Here is a 19,694-nt window from a genome sequence, read left to right as displayed (position 1 = left end):
ATGAGGCGCATCTCATGGCTTCAGGTTTCAAGCCTCCCACCAGAGTTGCAGTATACCATTCAGGACTTGCCATTTGATGGTAAAGGTCTCTTCTCAGAAAAGACTGGCCCCAGGCTGCAAAGCCTGAAGGGCAACAGGGTCATAATGCGCTCTCTCAGCATGCATACGCCGGTGACCCAAAGCAGGCCTTTCCGTCCCCAGCCTCACCACCCATACAAAGACAGGACTTTGGCAGGCAACGCAGCCGAGGTGGTCGTAGACGACAATCAGGACCCCAAGGGGGCCAAAATCAAGGTCCCTCGAAACCACCAGCCGGACCAAAGATGAACTTTTGAAGGTGCGCCCGAGAGCGGTGTACCAGTTACAGGCCAGGATCCTTCTCCTCCCTTCTCCAACCGTCTCTCCTACTTCCTCCCAGCATGGTCCCAGTTAACTTCAGATCGCTGAGTCCTATGCACGGTAGAGTATGGGTACCACCTCCAATTTATTTCAACCCCGCCCTCCCACCCTCCAACCCTGTCCCTCTTCAGGGACCCCTCTCACGAGCAATTCCTCTTGCAAGAGGTGCGGATGCTCCTCACCATGGGAGCTATAGAGGAAGTACCAAAGGACTAAAGGGACAAGTGGTTTTACTCCCATTATTTCCTAATCCCCAAGTCGAAAGGAGGTCTCAGACCTATCCTAGACCTGCGAGGACTCAGTTTATGACAAAGTTGAAGTTCCGCATGGTATCCCTGGGGACCATTATCTTGTCCTTGGATCCCGGAGACTGGTATGCCGCCCTCGATATGAAGGACGCGTACTTTCACATCACCATTTTTCCTCCATACAGGAAGTACCTCCACTTCGTAGCCAACCGTCAGCACTTCCAGTTTATGGTCCTGCCATTTGGCCTTTCTACAGCCCCAAGGGTATTTACAAAGTGTATGGCCATAGTCACCGCCTACCTCCGCCGACATCAGATACACGTTTTTCTGTATCTGGATGACTGGCTCATCCGAGGGTCCTCCAAGACACAGGTCACCCAGCATGTGGCCATCGTCAAGGACCTATTTACACATCTAGGCCTGATGATCAATATAGGAAAATCCACTCTGGTTCCCACGCAGAGGTTAGTCTTTCATAGGAGCTATCCTGGACTCCAATCTAGCCAAGGCCTGCTTACCGCAGCCACGGTTTCAGGCGATGGCAACAATCATCCGAGATCTACAGAATTTCCTGACGACCTCGGCTCGCACTTGTCTCAGTCTCCTGGGTCACATGGCTGCCTGCACGTTCGTAACCAAATACACCAGACTCCGCCTCCGTCCTCTCCAAGCTTGGCTCAACTCGGTATACCGCCCTGGCAGGGACCCAATAGACACGATAGTCACCATTCCCCCGAGCACCCTAGGCTCCGTAGACTGGTTGCTAACTCCCTCCCCGGTGTGTACAGGGATGCCATTCCATCCGCCCCAACCCTCAATGTCCCTTACAACGGATGCGTCATCTCTCGGCTGGGGTGCTCACCTCGGTCACCTTTATACTCAAGGCCTCTGGTCATCTCAGCAGACATTGGAGACATTCATCTCAAGACACACAAATGTCCGAGAACTGAGAGCAGTCCGCCTGACGTGCCAGGCGTTCCAGCAACATTTACAAGGCCGTTGTGTCTCAGTGTTTACAGACAGCACAACGGGCCATGTACTACATAAACAAGCAGGGAGGAACACGATCCTCCTCCCTTTGTCAGGAAGCCATCCAACTCTGGGACTTTTGCATAGCCCACTCGATAGACCTGGTAGCGTCCTTTCTCCCAAGGGTTCGGAACACTCTGGCGGATCGATTCAGCAGGCCCTTCCTGTCTCACGAGTGATTGATCCGCCTGGATGTTATTCATTCTGTTTTCCAGAAGTGGGGATTTCCCCACATAGACCTGTTCACTTCCCGCGCGAACAGGAAATGCCAGATGTTCTGCTCCTTCCAAGGTCTCTCCCCAGGATCGATCTCGGACGCTTTCCTGATGCCGTGGAAGAGCCAGCTGCTTTATGCCTTCCCACCGTTCCCGCTGGTTCACAGGGTCCTGCTAAAACTCCACAGGGACAGAGCGCGCCTAATCATGATCACTCCAGCATGGCCCAGGCAGCACTGGTACACCACGTTGCTCGACCTGTCGATAGCCAACCCAATTACCCTGCCACTCCACCCAGACCTCATAACTCAGGACCACGGCAGGCTTCACCACCCAGACCTGCAGTCTCTTCACCTCACGGTGTGGCTGCTGCGTGGCTAAACCAGTCAGAGTTACGTTGCTGTGCATCAGTACGACAAGTTCTCCTGGGTAGCAGGAAACCTTCCACTCGGTCAACATATCTGGCCAAGTGGAAGCGTTTCTCCTGCTGGTGCGAAACACATAATCTTACTCCCACTGAGGTCTCGATTCCCTCTATTTTGGACTACCCCTGGTCTCTCAAACAGCAGGGCCTAGCAGTATCATCGCTGAGGGTACACTTGGCAGCTATCTCTACCTTCCACCCAGGGGAAGATGGCCGTTCCGTGTTCTCACACCCTATTGTTTCGAGGTTCCTCAACGACTTGGAGCACTTATACCCCCAAGTACGCTGCCCAGCCCCAACCTGGAACCTCAACGTAGTTTTAACCAGGCTTATGTCTCCCCCTTCCGAGCCGTTAGCAACCTGCTCACTACTCTACTTGTCTTGGAAGACAGCTTTCCTCGTAGCCATTACATCAGCCAAACGAGTCTCCGAGCTTAGGGCTCTTACGGTGGATCTGCCGTACACTGTGTTCCACAGGGACAAGGTGCAGTTGCGGACACACCCGGCATTCCTCCCTAAGGTGGTTTCGGCCTTTCATGTTAACCAGGACATCTTTCTCCCGGTCTTCTTCCTGAAGCCACACTCAAAGCGACGGGAGCAACAATTGCACTCCCTGGACGTCCGTACAGCACTCGCATTTTATATTGAGCGGACAAAACCCTTTGGTAAAATGCCCCAACTCTTTGTCACGGTAGCAGACCGAATGAAAGGCCTACCTGTTTCCTCTCAGAGGATCTCATCTTGGGTGACGGCGTGCATCCGCACTTGTGGCTTGGGGAAATATGAGCCAAATTATAACATCACCGCGCATTCTACCAGGGCTCAGGCTTCATCTGCCACCTTCCTGGCTCGTGTACCTATCCAGGAGATCTGTCACGCAGCTACCTGGTCCTCGGTCCACATCTTTGCCTCTCATTATGCTCTGGTTCAACAGTCCAGAGATGACGCAGCCTTTGGCTCAGCAGTTTTGCATTCTGCCACATCTCATGCCGACCCCACCACCTAGGTAAGGCTTGGGAATCACCTAACTGGAATGGATATGAGCAAGCACTCGAAGAAGAAAAGACGGTTACTCACCTTTGTAACTGTTGTTCTTCGAGATGTGTTGCTCATATCCATTCCAAACCCACCCTCCTTCCCCACTGTCGGAGTAGCCGGCAAGAAGGAACTGAGGGGCAGTTGGGCTGGCAGGGGTATATATCTGACGCCATGGCAGCGCCACTCCAGGGGCCGTCCCACCAAGTGTTGCTAGGGTAAAAAAATCTTCTGACGAACATGCACGCGGCGCACGCACACCTAACTGGAATGGATATGAGCAACACATCTCGAAGAACAACAGTTACAAAGGTGAGTAACCGTCTTTTCCTGCCTAAGCGGAGCACTTTGCATTTGTCCTCAGGATGAAATTCAATATTTACTTCAGACCATTTCTCCAGTTTGTCCAGATCATTTTTAATTTTAATCTTATCCTCCAAAGTACTTGCAACCTCTCCCAGCTTTGTATTTGTCCACAAACTTTATCAGTGTACTCTCTACGCCATTAGCTAAATCACTGATGAAGACATTGAAGAGAACCGGACCCAGAACCAATCCCTGTGGGACCCCACTCGTTATGCCCTTCCAGCCTGACTGTGAACCACTGATAAGTACTCTGGGAATGGTTTTCCAACCAGTTTTGCACCCACCTTATAGCAGCTCCATCTAGGTTGCATTTCCCTACTTTGCTTATGAGAAGGTCATGCGAGACAGTATCAAAAGCCTCACTGAAGTCAAGGCATACCATGTCTACCGCTTCCCCGCATCCACAAGGTATGTTACCCTGTCACAGAAAGCTGTCAGGTTGGTTTGACAGGATTTGTTCTTGACAAATCCATGGTGACTGTTACTTATCACCTCATCTGCTAGGCGTTCACAAATTGATGGCTTAATTATGTGCTCCAGTATCTTTCCAGGACAGAAGTTGAGCAGACTGGGCTGTAATTCCCCATGGGGGACACACTCCCATCGGCATGGAGGGCAACTAAAAAGAAGAACTTTGGGCTCTCCTGCTCCCTATCAGCTGGGCCTGACAGCAGACGGACACATGGGCAACCTCAAACCCTCCCCAGTTACCTTCTTAAACCGGACTTTCAGGTTACTCTGGCCCAGCTGGGAGTCGTGGCTGAAAGCCTCGTAAATCAGCAGCTCCTGGTCCACGTGAACCTGCCAACAGGATGAGAAGAGCTGAGACTCCTGCCCCTCCAGTGCCCACCCAGAAGCCACCCCTCCCCCACCATATCCACAGGTCACACTCGCCCCAGCTCCAGGCAGCGGAGCCAGGGAAGTGGCAGAAGACTAGTGAGGCCGTGCTGTGAAAGGCAACATACCCAGCGATCGCAGGGTTGGAGTAACCCCAGTGGGTCCGACCCCCAGGGACGGGCAGGCCGGTCTCCCTCAGACAGACAGACAGACGCCCCAGGGACGGGCTCTCACCACTCCTAACCAGCGCTCCCTTGTGCCCCGAATGTTATCTTAATATTCAGGGTACGTTTCCCTTTGCTCCATCCCCTGCTCACCCCCCGGCCCCACCCCACACACACATGCTGGCCGGCCAGAACACTACATCCCCCATCCCCGCGATGCCCCCCCTGCCCCTCCCCACACACACGCTGGCCGGCCAGAACACTACAGCCCCCATCCCCGCGATGCCCCCCCTGCCCCTCCCCACACACACGCTGGCCAGCCAGAGCACTACAGCCCCCATCCCCGCGATGCCCCCCCGCCCCTCCCCGCACACACATGCTAGCCAGCCAGAGGACTACAGCCCCCATCCCTGCAACGCCCCCCCAGCGAACTCACGCTGGCTGGCTGGCTGCCCCTCCCAGCATGGTATCGCCCGCACACTCTGTAAGTGTACTATCTGTGCTGTTAGCTAACTTGTTGTGAAGATATTGAAGAGAACCGGACTCAGAACTGATCCCTGCGGGACCCCACTCGTTAGGCCCTTCCAGCCTGATTGTGAACCACTGAGAACTCCTCTCTGGGAATGGTTTTCCAACCAGTTATGCACCCCCCTGCCGCAGTAAGCAGCCATCTGCGCCCCGCCCTGCAGCCTCCTCACTGCGCCCCTGCCTGGTAATGTGCACACAGCGCTGGCACCATGACCCAGCTCACCAGCAGGTACGGCCGGCTCTGCCGATTGCCCAGTGCAACCAGCAGGACCTCCTTCACCAGGGGCATCTCCCCCTGCCGCGTCACCTCCTCCTTCTTGGCATCACCCTGGGCCGCGGGCTGCCCGAACGAGCTGTCCACCAGCACCCGCTGGCCCATGGGAAAGTTCTTCACCAGGAACACCAGGCGCCAGTCAGGCAGCTGATAGATCTGCAGGGACAGAGAGAGCCACTGAGCTAGGCAGGGGTCCATGGAGGCTCCTCACAGGAATCCCCACACAGGTCAGAGCAGGGTCTGTCCAGCCTACTCCCAGCTGTCCCGGAGAGCTGCAGGGACCATCCTCGGATAACAGCCCCTGGAGAAAGGTCTCCCAAGCCCCCTCCCTCGGCCTGGCTCAGACCCTGGAGTAGGATGGCTGGTGCTGCTAGTCTCATTAGTCATGGGAACATCCTGGCCTGGCCTTTCTATGCTCTTGAATTCAGTTTTGCGGCCAGGAGCTCCACAGGTTAATCACACATGGGGTCAACATGATTTCCTTGTCTCAGTTTAACTGCTCCCCTTTAGGGCCCCTGCACACTGGGCCAAGAGAGCGATTTCATGCAAGGAGGAGTCCTAAAAACGCCCCAGAACAGGCCCAGCAGCAGCATGGGGTCACGCTCGGGGGAATGCTGTAGCCAGCCGACTCTTCAGGGGATTCAGAGCAGAGCTGAGATCTGGCTGGGACTCATCTCCCACCTCTGGGGGTAACCACTGACTAGGGCCTCGGTTTCACACCTCACCCACCAGCAGTACAGCACAGCACCTCCTGGGGGTCCCCTGGGGTCAGCGCCCCCACAGACTCACTAATGCTACACCACCCCCTAGTACCGCACTGGGGCATTAGTCAACCCTGACTCCGGGGGGAGGGCACCTCGTACTAAGCCCCCAGCCCATCCCCTGCAGGCCGTTTTGAACCGGCGGTCTCTCATCCAAGCCTTGACCAGGCTGAACCTTGCTTAGCTTCCAAGATCCCAGGGGCTCAGCACAAGGTGGATAGGGGCTGCTCTCCAGGCAGTGCCAGATCAGGCTCCTTCGGGAGGGGCTGGACCAGGCCTTACCTCCATGGCTCCGTTCTCCCGCACCAGCACACACCAGTGCGTGGGCTCCACTTTGTACTGGTGGGGGTCCCTGTCAGCCAGGGGGAGGCTGCTGCGACGCGGCTCCTCCTTGGTGGGGCTGAAGAGCGTGCTGGAGTCCCCATAGAGCATCTCCTCCTCGTCGTCCACTGTGTTACTGCGCCGGGCAGCCGGGGCGGGGGAAGCAGGGAGAGGCTGTTACGAGGGGTCCAGTTGCCCTGTCCCGGAGCTCCTCCCTGCCCTATGCATTCAGGGACATGTCCACGCTTGGGGGGAGACTCGTGCACCCTCTCTCAGCCGGAAGCGGCAGGCGCAGAACATAGGGATCACTGCCGATGGCTCACATGGCACAGAGGCAGCGATCTGGAGGGGTGGGGGGATGCACCCAGCTGTGCCCCGTCACACAGATCACCCACCCTCATTCCCTATGCTGCTCATGCAGACACGGCTCCTGTCCCCCTGCCATAGGCTGCTGGGCACGGCTCGACTGCCGCTCCTGGACGCTGGGTCAGGACAAGCAGCGCTAAAAGCACCCTGCCACGTGCGCCTCTCCCCACCCACCTGCCCGTCCCTGATGGCCAGGGAAAGGCCCCAGCCTCTCTCGCACCTGATGTCCTGGATGACGGTCTCCACCTCCGAGTGGCTCCTGAGGGAGAGCTCGTCCCTGGAGCTGGCTGTCTTGCTCTCCGTGGTGAACATGCCTCTGACGTCGCGGTACACGCACAGCGCGATCACCTTGGATTGCTGCAAGGGAGAGGCTGCAGATAACCACCTTGCACAGCGAGGAGACGGCCAGGCTGTCCACAGGCCCTGAGCCCCGTGGACATGTGACAGCACATGCCCCTGCATTCACATCCTGCATGCTATAGTAACCATCTCTGTACAAGGTACCCCTGGGGAGGGACCACCGAAAACTCATCACGTGCTGGTCAGTATCAGCCTGGTAAAATGTGTGTGGCAACATTGTGTGATGTGGTAAGATTCCCCTGTCTGGTGTGATTAACACCTGTGCCAAACCCCACAGCCCTGCCCAGGCAGAAGTTGGCAAACAGGCCTGTCCTACACCAAGGAATGGGTGCTCTGCTTAATTTGCACTGGAGCGTAAACAGAGTCGTCAAGCAGGGAGGGAAAACAAAGTAAGTTCAAACAGGTGAGGAAAAGCAGCAGGGAACATCCTTCCACACAGACTCTGTCTCTCCTGGTTCAAGAGAGGGCCTGAAACTATAGAACTGAGGGACAAAAACCCCAAGTCCCCCCCTCTCGCTCTGCCCATCGCATTTACCGCTCCCGAAGAAACAACTGAAGTAGGCGTTGGATTCTAGGGGAGGGGTTTGGTCAGTAATCTGCTGGAGCATGTGGTGAGAAACTCTGCTCGAATCTAATCTAGTCTGTTAAGTTAGTTATTAGTAAATGTCTGGTCTTTATTTTCTTGTGACTATTTCTGACATTTAGGCCTCGTTACTTGGACTCTCAATCTCTCTCTGTGTCATTAATAAACTTGTTTTACTGTTTTATCTAATCCCGTGTGTTTAAACCGAAGTGTAGGAATAACTATTTTAGATAAACTGGCATATTCTGCCCTTAAAGGAAAGTATTCGTCTGGGCCAGGAGCACATTCAGGGGGTGGCTCACATGCTGGCAGGCTGGCTGTGGGCACTGTGAAGCAGCTAAGGCTGCAGGACAGGGCTGACACAGCTCCCCACTGGTCTGGACTGTACCCTGATAATTTGCACATGGCCACCCCGACCGACAGCACCCAGGTGTGTCCCTCCAGTCCCGCCTTGATGGACAACCCCAGTGTCACACACACACACACACACACACACACACACACACGAGAGCATGGCAGCCTGTCCCCGACAGCAGACCACCTGCTCAGACTCACGTGGTGCAGCTGGGGCTTCTGTAGGGTGAGCCGGTGCGTCCTGCCCCCGTACGTGTCGCTCTTCAGCACAAACATGGTCACCTGGCCCTCGGCGCTCATGATCACCACGTAGGGGTCGGCCACGGCGCAGTGCACGATGGGGGAGCCCAGGTCCACAGGGATGAAGTGCAGCTGATTCACTGGAAGACAGAGCCACCCAGCTGAGCCACGGCCATGCCCAGGGCCACAAGGCCCAGCCCCAGCCCAACCCAGCATCCCCCTTTAGATGGGAGCAATGGGTTCCCCCAGCTCTGTATCGCCTCATGGGGAACAGACTGAGGAGGCCCCGCTCCCATATCAGAATGGGGGGCCATGGAGGTCCCCGGCATGCACCAGTCCCGCCAGCACCGGACACTGCAGATGGCCCCAGCGACCCGATCCCAGCACGGTGACCGGGCCTGAAGCGTTGGCAGGAAGAGACGTGGCAGCTCTGCCCACCCATGGTGCCCACCTCCTTCCAGCAGCCGGATGCCCAGGGGCGACACCTGCACGATGTAGCGGTTCTCTCCGATGTTGCCAGCGAACACAGTGGGCCCCTGGGTGGCGAACCCACTCGTGTCCAGCTCCATGATCTCCTGACCCGTCTGCAGGATCTGAGGGCCACACGACCAGAGGGCAGTCAGAGCGGAGCCCCTACACTAACCCGCCTCCCCGTTGCCTCAGCAGGCAGACGAGGAGCCAATCCCACCCCTTTACAAACGGAACAGGTACCAGATCGCTCACCCCCCAACGCAGCCACCTCTGAGGTGGAGCATGCCAGCTGATTAACAGCGCCCAGTAACACCAGGGAAGACAGGAGAGGAAGCTCCCCATGTGATGAACCTGGAGAGAATCAGGGAGCTGGAACAGAACAATCCAAGCTGGACGGGAGGTTCACACCCCACGTGCTGAGAAAAGGACCTTGGCCTCTGTTCTCTCTCACCCGAATATGGCCCCTGGGTCACCCGCAGCACCTGGGTTCCCTAAGCCTTGCCTGTGAGGCAGTTTGCTGCTGGGGCGCCTCCCCAGAGACCAAACCGACTCCAAGCACACTCGGTGCCATAGTCCCTTGGGGACAATTGCGTGGGCTGGGCCCCCGGCAGCACATCACACTGCCAGGGCCCTTACCATGGTGGAGTCCTCACGGCTCAGGATCAGGAACCCATGTCTCTTGCCATCGTCCTCAGGTTCAGGGGGACTGGGCTCCTTCTCTGCACTGTCCCCTTTGGTACTCTCGTCCTGCAGGAGGAGAGAATGAAGCCGGACCCCGGGAGCGCACAGCACCCCCCAGTCCCTAGGAGCCGAGCCCAGCCAGGGGCCTTTACTCCAGTGATGAGACGGGGCGCTCCTCCAAGAGACCTCTCCCGACTCGCCAGGCCAGACACAGCTAAGGAGCGTGCTGGGATCAGGCCGCAGGAACTGGGGCTCAGCAGAAGCCCGCGGAAGTGCAGGGAGCTCTAGGGGCAGGCGGCTGATGGGTGAACCCAGAGCCTCCCCCCCACGCCATGGGCAGCCACCCACTGACCTCTTCCTTCTTCTGGGGTGAGATCACGGTCCACATGTCGTAGCAGCCGGGCAGCTCAAAGGTCGTCACCACTTGGGGGCGGATGCTTTTCTGTTGGGAAGAGGCGGAGGCTGGAACTGCAGCTTCCCAGGCCCCCCAGCCCTGGCGGGAGAAGCACCGAGACCCCAGGCTCTCTCCCTGGAGACCCCCAGTGCTCCCGAACACTGGCACAGAGCCCAAACTCTGCCCAGTTGGGGGCTGCGCCTCTCCACGTGCACAGCCAAGGGAGCAGCCTACAGAGACCATGCAGCCCTGCATGCCCAGCAGCTGCAGCATTGCATGCGGCCATGCCTTTAGACTGGAGAGAAGGGGCCATGCGCCAGCCAGCTCTGCCATGACAAGCTCCAGATGCCCCCTTCCACCTAGCCAGCACATGGGGCAGCAGAGCTCACTTCCCTGGCCCTGCCTGCTTCTCCCCACCCCCCTCCCTCAGGCAAAGCCCGTCTCTGCCCTGCTGGGGGCTCCCCCTGCACCCCCACCCCTCCCATAAATCTGCAGGGCAGGGACGCCTGAAGCCCAGTGCCTGGATGTGGGGCCTTCGCATGGTGACAGCCCTCCCCACGCCACACTCGGACCAGCCAGGGCTCACACGACACCCTCACTCCTGAGCACAGACTCTGCCTCCCCTGCCTGTGCCAGGCTCACTCCAGGGCACAGATACCACCCCCCTGCTGGCACCAGGCTCTCCCCCACTGGTGCCAGGATCCCCTAGGCACAGATGCCTGCCCCTCCCCTCTGGTAGCACCAGGCTCCCCCTGACACAGATGTCCACCTCTCCCCCCCACTGGCACCAGGCTCCCCCTGACACAGATGCCCACCTCTCCCCCCCACTGGCACCAGGCTCCCTCTGGGCACAGATGCTCCCCCACCGCACCACCTGCCGGCACTGTGCTCACCTGCAGGACAGAAAGGGCCCCGTTCTTCCCGTAGCCTGAACAAACCACGATCTCCAGGTCTGGCTCTGGGCTGTTCTGAAACTGCAGCCATGGAGACAAGCAGCGGGTGTCAGGAGCTGTCCCCGCCCAGGGACGAAGCCCCGAGAGGGAAGTGCCACCATCTCCTGCAGGCCCTGTGCTGGAAGGCTGGCACCCAGCCCTGGGGCTGCTGCTCCTGCATGCTGATGGCTCCACGCACCCCACCCCTATAACTACCCCCCTTCACCCCACTGGCCCTCATGGCCCCACTGCCTTGGCTCCGTGGAGCATTGCAGGAGTCCTACTCCAGCCCCTGCACCCATCCTATCAGAGTCCCGCCCGCCCAGCTGCCCTGCAGCGACGGGGACTTGGGTGGGCAGCGGGCTGGGAACGGCCATTGCTAGTGACTTGGCCTTGCAGGGAATCAGCCAGGACAGGAGGGAACAGCTGGACTTGCCTTCCCAAAGCAGCCCAGGTGCTGCTGTTCTCGGGGGCAGAGGGAGAGGAATGAGGCTGAGAAGGCCTGGGGGGGCTTGGAAAGCGTTGTCAGCTCAGGGCAAATGCAACCCTGGCTCCAGCTGCACTGAGCCCAGGGCCCAGGGAGACTCCAGCTCCCAGCATGCACTGCAGCCAGGCTCCCTGGAGTCCGCAGTCCCAGGGGCACTGAGGGCGCGTGGACACGAGGGGGCCGAGCGCCCGTGGCTCTGGTGCGGACACACCTCCTCGGACAGGAAGGCGGGCTCCCCCATGGCTGCGTTGGCACAGGGCCCAATGTTGAGGATGCTGTCGCACACCTGCAAGATACAAGAGGGGGTCAGTGCCCTGCGCACAGACCAGACACGGGGACTTCGGGGAGGGCCAAAGACTGGAAATGAGACTTTCAGGCTCGAGGCAGCAGCTCCGGCCCAGCCCCAGGCCTGGAGGACGGGACACAGCCCTGCACCCCCCACCTCTCCAGCTCTGGCCCAGCCCCAGGCCTGGAGAACGGGACACAGGCCCTGCTCCCCACAGGCTCCAGCTCCAGCCCCAGGCCTGGAGAACATGACACAGGGCCCTTCCCCCTCCAGGCTCCAGCTCCAGCCTGCCCCAGCCACCACGGAGCTGGTGGGGATCAGCCCAGTTCCTAAGTGAGAAGGGTCAGTGCCACCAAGTCACAGGCCCCGGCCTACCCGGGGGCCATCTGCAGGGAGGGGCCGTGAGGGAGCTCCCCCTCCCACAGGGGGTCAGCATGGAGGGGAAGCAGCCCCCGCATTGCCTGGCTGGGGCCATGCGCATGTCAGGCTGCGGGGGAAGTGCAGGGGACTCACCCCCTGGGCTGACACCGATGAGCATGCGGAGCAGCCTAGGGACAGCTCGGCTCAGGGGCAGAGCTCAGTCCCTTGGGGCAGCAGGGGCCTGGGTCCGACCTAGCTGCCTCCAGCCACTGGGCAGGGAGCCACAGCCGGTCCCCCCAGCCAGAACAACAAGTCCGGGGAGTTCAGGCAGCCCCAGGCAGATTGTGTACCTCGAAGGAGTAAGTGGCCAGCTGGGTCCCGGACTGGGCCTCACTGCCGTACACCTCGATCTCATCCACCTCATCCTGTGGGGCCGACTTCCCCCCTGAAACACAACAGCGAGCCGGAGCCTGAGACGGAGCCGGGACAGCACTGCACCCCCATACCCTGCCCCGAGCCATGCCAGCCTCCTGCACCCCACTGTGTGCCCCAGCTCCCCGGCCCTGAGCCACGCCAGCCTCTTGTGTCCCCCACATAGCCCATAACCCCAGCTCCCCAGCCCTGAGCCACGCCAGCCTTATGTGTCCCCTCGTCTACCCCGTACCCCCCAGCTCACCGGCCCCGATCCTATGCCAGGCACCCCCAGCCAATCTTGGGATGCAGAGACTGGCTCGGTCGGACCCCTTTGCCCCCCCCAGCCCCGGGGAGGTGCCCACTTACCAGCCCAGTTCCCGGATGACTCCGACCTCTTCTTCTTGACAGGGGGCTCCTCCTGTGGGGAACAGAGCAGCCAGCAGTGAAGGGGCTGACATCCCACCCACCCCCGCCCACCTCTGGGCTCAAACCAGGGGGCTCCAACGCTTCACCCTCTATTCGCTCTGCGAATGGGAGGAAGGATGGGGCCGCTTGCTGCTTGGTGCTGATGGCCAGGCCAGCAGTGACCTACAGCAAAAGCACCCGGGGGCCACTCAGTGGGAGGAGCTGGGGGCTCTCAGGCCTGCTCTAAGGGAAGCCACAGCACATGAGCAACCTCCGGAGAGGCCAGGGACCAGCTGCGCAGAGAAAGGGTGGGCAGGCTGGGCTGTCCATGCTCAGGGACAAGGCTGAGCCTGGCACCTCTTCCAGAGCTTTCGTCATCTCCAGTTCCCAGCTGTCCAGCGGGGGACCACAGGGCAGTGGGGCTAATGGCTACGAGACCACAGAGCCATGCTCCGGGGCCCCTCACCAAGCTGACCCACAGCAGCCGCTGGGCCAGTCCCCCGATGGACGGTGCAGCAGCAACGCCGGGAATGCAGCCAGGCTGGCTTGGGCCTCAGCAGAAGCCCAGGAGGAGTGGAGGCGGGGGGAGAAAAGCACATGGAGGAGGAAGCACCCACAGGCCCAGAGCTGCCCTGACCTGCTTGTCGGCCGGGTCCTTGGCGACATTCACAGGGGGCTCCTGCAGCTTCTCCGTGTACTTGAGGAGGAGCGAGTTACCAAGCCGCGAGCCCAGGAACAGGTAACCCGGCTCCATTGTGATCATCTGAGGGAAGCAGAGAAACTGACACTCAGATCCACTCCTGCTCTGCTCTGAGACTCAGACACAAAGAGGATGGGCCCGCGGCCCGCGCCAGCCAGCCCCCGAGCCCGAGCCCGGACACGCGGCCCGCGCCAGCCAGCCCCCGAGCCCGGACACGCGGCCCGCGCCAGCCAGCCCCCGAGCCCGGACACGCGGCCCGCGCCAGCCAGCCCCCGAGCCCGGACACGCGGCCCGCGCCAGCCAGCCCCCGAGCCCGGACACGCGGCCCGCGCCAGCCAGCCCCCGAGCCCGGACACGCGGCCCGCGCCAGCCAGCCCCCGAGCCCAGCCACGCGGCCCGCGCCAGCCAGCCCCCGAGCCAGAGCCCGGCCACGCGGCCCGCGCCAGCCAGCCCCCGAGCCAGAGCCCGGCCACGTGGCCCGCGCCAGCCAGCCCCCGAGCCAGAGCCCGGCCACGTGGCCCGCGCCAGCCAGCCCCCGAGCCAGAGCCCGGCCACGTGGCCCGCGCCAGCCAGCCCCCGAGCCAGAGCCCAGCCACGCGGCCCGAGCCAGCCAGCCCCGGAGCCTGAGCCCGGCCACGCGGCCCGCGCCAGCCAGTTCCTGAACCCAGCCACACAGCCTGCATGCACCAGCCAGCCCGAGCCCAGCCACGCAGCCCACACACGCGCCAGTCAGCCCCTGAGACCAGCCACGCGGCCCGGGGGCTTCCAGTCTGGACTGCCACTACCAGCAGCCGTGTAGATATGGTGGCGCAGGCTGCCAAGCCTACACAGCTCTTTTTGAGTCTGTAGAGCCAGGCTCTGTGGCCTGCTGCCGCAGGCTGCCACTGGTTGTATAGAAATGCCCTGCAGAGGGCAGTGGAACCAGGCCTGGGGCCATGATCTTCTCCAAGCCCCGGAGCACGAGTCACTCGCAGGGACACTGACACGGTCAATGACTGATCCCCCCAGCCCAGCACCCACCTGCTAATAAGAACGGCTGTACCGGGTCAGACCAAAGGTCCATCTAGCCCAATATCTGTCTACGGACAGTGGCCAATGCCGGGTGCCCCAGAGGGAGTGAAGCTAACAGGCAATGATCAAGTGATCTCTCTCCTGCCATCCATCTCCATCCTCTGATGAACAGAGGCTAGGGACACCATTCTTTGCCCTTCCTGGCTAATAGCTATTTATGGACTTAGCCACCATGAACTTATCCAGTTCCCTTTTAAACACTGTTATAGTCCCAGCCTTCACAACCTCCTCAGGTAAGGAGTTCCACAAGTTGACTGTGCGCTGTGTGAAGAAGAACTTTCTTTTATTTGTTTTAAACCTGCTGCCTATTAATTTCATTTGGTGACCCCTAGTTCTTGTATTATGGGAATAAGTAAATAACTTTTCCTTATCCACTTTCTCCACATCATTCATGATTTTATATACTTCTATCATATCCCCCCTTAGTCTCCTCTTTTCCAAGCTGAAGAGGCCTAGCCTCTTTAATCTTTCCTCATATGGGACCCTCTCCAAACCCCTAATCATGTTAGTTGCCCTTTTCTGAACCTTTTCTAGTGCTAGAATATCTTTTTTGAGGTGAGGAGACCACATTTGTACACAGTGTTCGAGATGTGGGCGTACCATGGATTTATATAAGGGCAATAATATATTCTCAGTCTTATTCTCTATCCCCTTTTTAATGATTCCTAACACCTTGTTTGCTTTTTTGACCGCCTCTGCACACTGCGCGGACATCTTCAGAGAACTATCCACGATGACGCCAAGATCTTTTTCCTAACTCACTGAAGCTAAATTAGCCCCCATCATATTGTATGTATAGTTGGGGTTATTTTTTCCAATGTGCATTACTTTACATTTATCCACATTAATTTCATTTGCCAATTTCTTGCCCAATCACTTAGTTTTGTGAGATCTTTTTGAAGTTCTTCACAGTCTGCTTTGGTCTTAACTATCTTGAGTAGTTTAGTATCATCTGCAAACTTTGCCACCTCACTGTTTACCCCTTTCTCCAGATCATTTATGAATAAATTGAATAGGATTGGTCCTAGGACTGACCCTTGGGGAACACCACTAGTTACCCCTCTCCATTCTGAGAATTTACCATTAATTCCTACCCTTTGTTCCCTGTCTTTTAGCCAGTTCTCAGTCCATGAAAGGACCTTTCCTTTTATCCCATGACAGCTTAATTTACGTAAGAGCCTTTGGTGAGGGACCTTGTCAAAGGCTTTCTGGAAATCTAAGTACACTATGTCCACTGGATCCCCCTTGTCCACATGTTTGTTGACCCCTTCAAAGAACTCTAATAGATTAGTAAGACACGATTTCCCTTTACAGAAACCATGTTGACTATTGCTCAACAGTTTCTGGTTTTCTATGTGTCTGACAATTTTATTCTTAACTATTGTTTCGACTAGTTTGCCCAGTACCGATGTTAGACTTACCGGTCTGTAATTGCCGGGATCACCTCTAGAGCCCTTTTTAAATATTGGCGTTACATTAGCTAACTTGAAGTCATTGGGTACCGAAGCTGATTTAAAGGACAGGTTGCAAACCTTAGTTAATAGTTCCACAACTTCATACTTGAGTTCTTTCAGAACTCTTGGGTGAATGCCATCGGGTCCCGGTGACTTGTTAATGTTGAGTTTATCAATTAATTCCAAAACCTCCTCTAGTGACACTTCAATCTGTGTCAGTTCCTCAGATTTGTCACCTACAAAAGCCAGTTCAGGTTTGGGAATCTCCCTAACATCCTCAGTCGTGAAGACTGAAGCAAAGAATCCATTTAGTTTCTCCGCAATGACTTTATCGTCTTTAAGTGCTCCTTTTGTATTATGATCGTCAAGGGGCCCCACTGGGTGTTTAGCAGGCTTCCTGCTTCTGATGTACTTAAACATTTTGTTATTACCTTTGGAGTTTTTGGCTAGCCGTTCTTCAAACTCCTCTTTGGCTTTTCTTATTACACTCTTGCACTTTTCTTATTACACTCTTGCACTTAAGCTGGCAGTGTTTGTGCTCCTTTCTATTTGCCTCACGAGGATTTGACTTTCACTTTTTAAAGGAAGTCTTTATCTCTCACTGCTTCTTTTACATGGTTGTTAAGCCACAGTGGCACTTTTTTAGTTCTTTTACTGTGTTTCTTAATTTGGGGTATACATTGAAGTTGGGCCTCTATTATGGTGTCTTTAAAAAGGGCCCATGCAACTTGCAGGGATTTCACTTTAGTCACTGTACCTTTTAACTTTTGTTTAACTAACCCCCTCAATTTTGTATAATTCCCTCTTTTGAAATTAAATGCTGCAGTGTTGGGCTGTTGAGGTGTTCTTCCCCCCACAGGGATGTTGAATGTTATTGTATTATGGTCACTATTTCCAAGTGGTCCTGCTATAGCTACCTCTTGGACCAGCTCCTGCGCTCCACTCAGGATTAAATCTAGAGTTGCCTCTCCCTTTGGGGGTTCCCATACCAGCTGCTCCATAAAGCAGTCATTTAAAGTATCGAGAAATTTCACCTCTGCATTTCGTCCTGAAGTGAAATGTTCCCAGTCAATATGGGGATAATTGAAATCCCCCACTATTATTGGGTTCTTAATTTTGATAGCCTCTCTAATTTCCCTTAGCATTTCATCATCACTGTTACTGTTCTGATCAGGTGATCGATAATAGATCCCTAATGTTATATTTTTATTAGAGCATGACATTTCTATCCATAGCGATTCTATGGAACATGTGGACTCGCTTAAGATTTTTTACTTCATTTGAATTTAATTTTCTTTCACATATAGTGCCACTCCTCCCCCTGCACGACCTGTTCTGTCCTTCCGATATATTTTGTACCCCGAAATGATTGTGTCCCATTGATTGTTCTCAGTCCAGCAGGTTTCTGTGATGCCTATTATATCAATATCCTCCTTTATCACAAGGCACTCTAGTTCACCCATCTTATTATTTAGACTTCTAGCATTTGTGTACAAGCACTTTAAAAACTTGTCCTTGTTTATTTGTCTGCCCTTTTCTGATGTGCCAGATTCTTTTTTATGTGACTGTTTATCATCTGATCCGGCCCTTACATTATCCTCTTCCGTCCTCTGTTCCTGACTATAACCTGGAGATTCCCTATCATCAGACTCTCCCCTAAGAGAAGTCTGTGTCCGATCCACATGCTCCTCTGCAGCAGTCGGCTTTCCCCCATCTCCTAGTTTAAAAACTGCTCTACAACCTTTTTAATGTTTAGTGCCAGCAGTCTGGTTCCACTTTGGTTTAGGGGGAGTCCATCTCTCCTGTACAGGCTCCTCCCATCCCAAAAGTTTCCCAGTTCCTAATGAACGTAAACCCCTCCTCTCTACACCATCGTCTCATCCACGCATTGAGACTCTGAAGCTCTGCCTGTCTACCTGGCCCCGCGCATGGAACTGGGAGCATTTCTGAGAATGCCACCATAGAGGTCCTGGACTTCAGTCTCTTCTCTCACAGCTTAAATCTGGCTTCCAGGACATCTCTCCTACCCTTCCCTATGTCATTGGTACCTACATGTACCACGACCACCAGCTCCTCTCCAGCACTACACACAAGTCTGTCTAGATGCCTTGAGAGATCCGCAACCTTCGCACCAGGCAGGCAAGTTACCATACGGTTCTCCCGGTCCTCGCAAACCCAGCTATCTATGTTTCTAATGATCCAATCTCCCATTACTAACACCTGCCTTTTCCTAGCAACTGGAGTTCCCTCCCCCGGAGAGGTAACCTCAGTGCGAGAGGCAACCCCAGCACCATCTGGAAGGAGGGTCCCAACTATGCTAGTGCATAAGGGACCCACAGCAGCCTCCTGACTGCCCAGTCGGGCTCAGCCCCGCTGACCGGCCTTGGGCAGTCAGCATCGCTCTGGGCAGCAGTGTCCCACCCACATGGCATGCCCCCACCTGCTCCCCCCATTGGGCCACCAGTTCATCCCCAGGCACATGCCGGGGATCTAGGAAGCACGGCACTTAGCCCCATGGCTCCCATCTGCCCACTGAAGGTCTCTGTAGCCCGGCTACCCTGGCAGAGAGAAAGGCACTAGCCTGGCACAGGGCAAGAGCTGGGATCCCACTTAGCCAGGTCCAGGAGAGTCCCCAGACAATTACTAGCACCCCCTTGACAGGCCCCCTGGGAGACCCCTCCTCAGCTCAGTGGCTTACACAGGTGGTGAGGACGCTGGCTGCTGCCTTGTCGAAATGGAAGGAGCGGACGCTTCTCATCCCATCTGTGATGAGGGTCAGGACGTAGCTAAGGAGAGACAGGGAGAGTGGTGAGGCCAGGAGCTTGTCCCGGGCCCCGCAGGGCTGCTCTAGGCCAGCTGGAAGCTCTGCAGAGCTGCTGAGATGGCCTCCGCGATCAGATCCTGCCATGGAGCTGGGCACGGCTCAGGAGCCTGGGGAGGGGCCCGGGCAAGCTCTCGCCCATGGCACAGCCCAGGGGCCGTGCTCCACAGCAGATCAGAGCTCGTGTCCTGGTGGCATAGGCGGGGGAAGCACACAGGGACACGGGCACGGATCATGCCAGCGAAGTCACAGCAAGAGCACCAGGGTGAAAGCTCCGTGCAGGGTCAGGGTCAGAGGGGCTCTGTGGAGACTGGCAGGAAAGTGAGTCAGAGTCAAAGGCACCTGCTGGCCGTTCTCCTAGCCGCTCGTGTTCTCTCTCGCCCCCCTGGGGTCCCCTGGAGCCCATCCATGGCCCTTCGCCCATCCCTTCCCTCTCAGGGGCTGGCCTCACTGTGCACAGGTTCGACACCCAGCAGCACCTGCGACGCAGAGGGCCACTGCCAGTATCCCTGCCTCACGCGCATGCAGGGCAGGGACTGAGAAATGAACAGACCCAGGAATCCTGCCTCCCAGGCTTCCACTCTAGCCCTAGACCCCGGTACCCCCTACAGCTCCTACGAACCTGCAGCTGCTGGAGGGGGGCGGGCGGGGACGTCCCACCAGGAAGAGAGGGCGGGCTCCTTTCAAACCCTAGCTATTTAGAATCCGTCCGTC

The 19,694-nt window shown here is 57.0% G+C and overlaps 2 protein-coding genes across 4 annotated transcripts in view; one reads left to right on the top strand and one right to left on the bottom strand.

Moving 5' to 3' along the window:
• VPS28 (VPS28 subunit of ESCRT-I) overlaps nt 1-19,694 on the top strand; it is a 122,149-nt gene that overhangs the window by 6,891 nt on the left and 95,564 nt on the right. The window lies entirely within an intron of this gene.
• The window catches only part of CPSF1 (cleavage and polyadenylation specific factor 1), a 77,650-nt gene that overhangs the window by 44,291 nt on the left and 13,665 nt on the right, over nt 1-19,694 (bottom strand). For all 3 annotated transcript variants that reach the window (XM_050939332.1, XM_050939331.1, XM_050939334.1), the window contains exons 11-24: nt 18,858-18,945; nt 13,572-13,697; nt 12,896-12,947; nt 12,466-12,560; nt 11,681-11,755; nt 10,944-11,024; nt 10,009-10,098; nt 9,612-9,722; nt 8,956-9,097; nt 8,466-8,644; nt 7,188-7,324; nt 6,563-6,737; nt 5,469-5,675; nt 4,428-4,517 (exon numbers count right to left, since the gene is read on the bottom strand). In XM_050939332.1, coding sequence (XP_050795289.1) covers nt 4,428-4,517; nt 5,469-5,675; nt 6,563-6,737; nt 7,188-7,324; nt 8,466-8,644; nt 8,956-9,097; nt 9,612-9,722; nt 10,009-10,098; nt 10,944-11,024; nt 11,681-11,755; nt 12,466-12,560; nt 12,896-12,947; nt 13,572-13,697; nt 18,858-18,945 — 1,648 coding nt within the window. The remainder of the gene's footprint in view (nt 1-4,427; nt 4,518-5,468; nt 5,676-6,562; nt 6,738-7,187; nt 7,325-8,465; nt 8,645-8,955; nt 9,098-9,611; nt 9,723-10,008; nt 10,099-10,943; nt 11,025-11,680; nt 11,756-12,465; nt 12,561-12,895; nt 12,948-13,571; nt 13,698-18,857; nt 18,946-19,694) is intronic.

This window comes from Gopherus flavomarginatus, chromosome 2 (genome assembly GCF_025201925.1).
Source record: "Gopherus flavomarginatus isolate rGopFla2 chromosome 2, rGopFla2.mat.asm, whole genome shotgun sequence".
Classification (NCBI taxonomy): Eukaryota; Metazoa; Chordata; order Testudines; family Testudinidae; genus Gopherus; species Gopherus flavomarginatus.
This window is presented reverse-complemented; position numbering and strand designations above follow the sequence as displayed.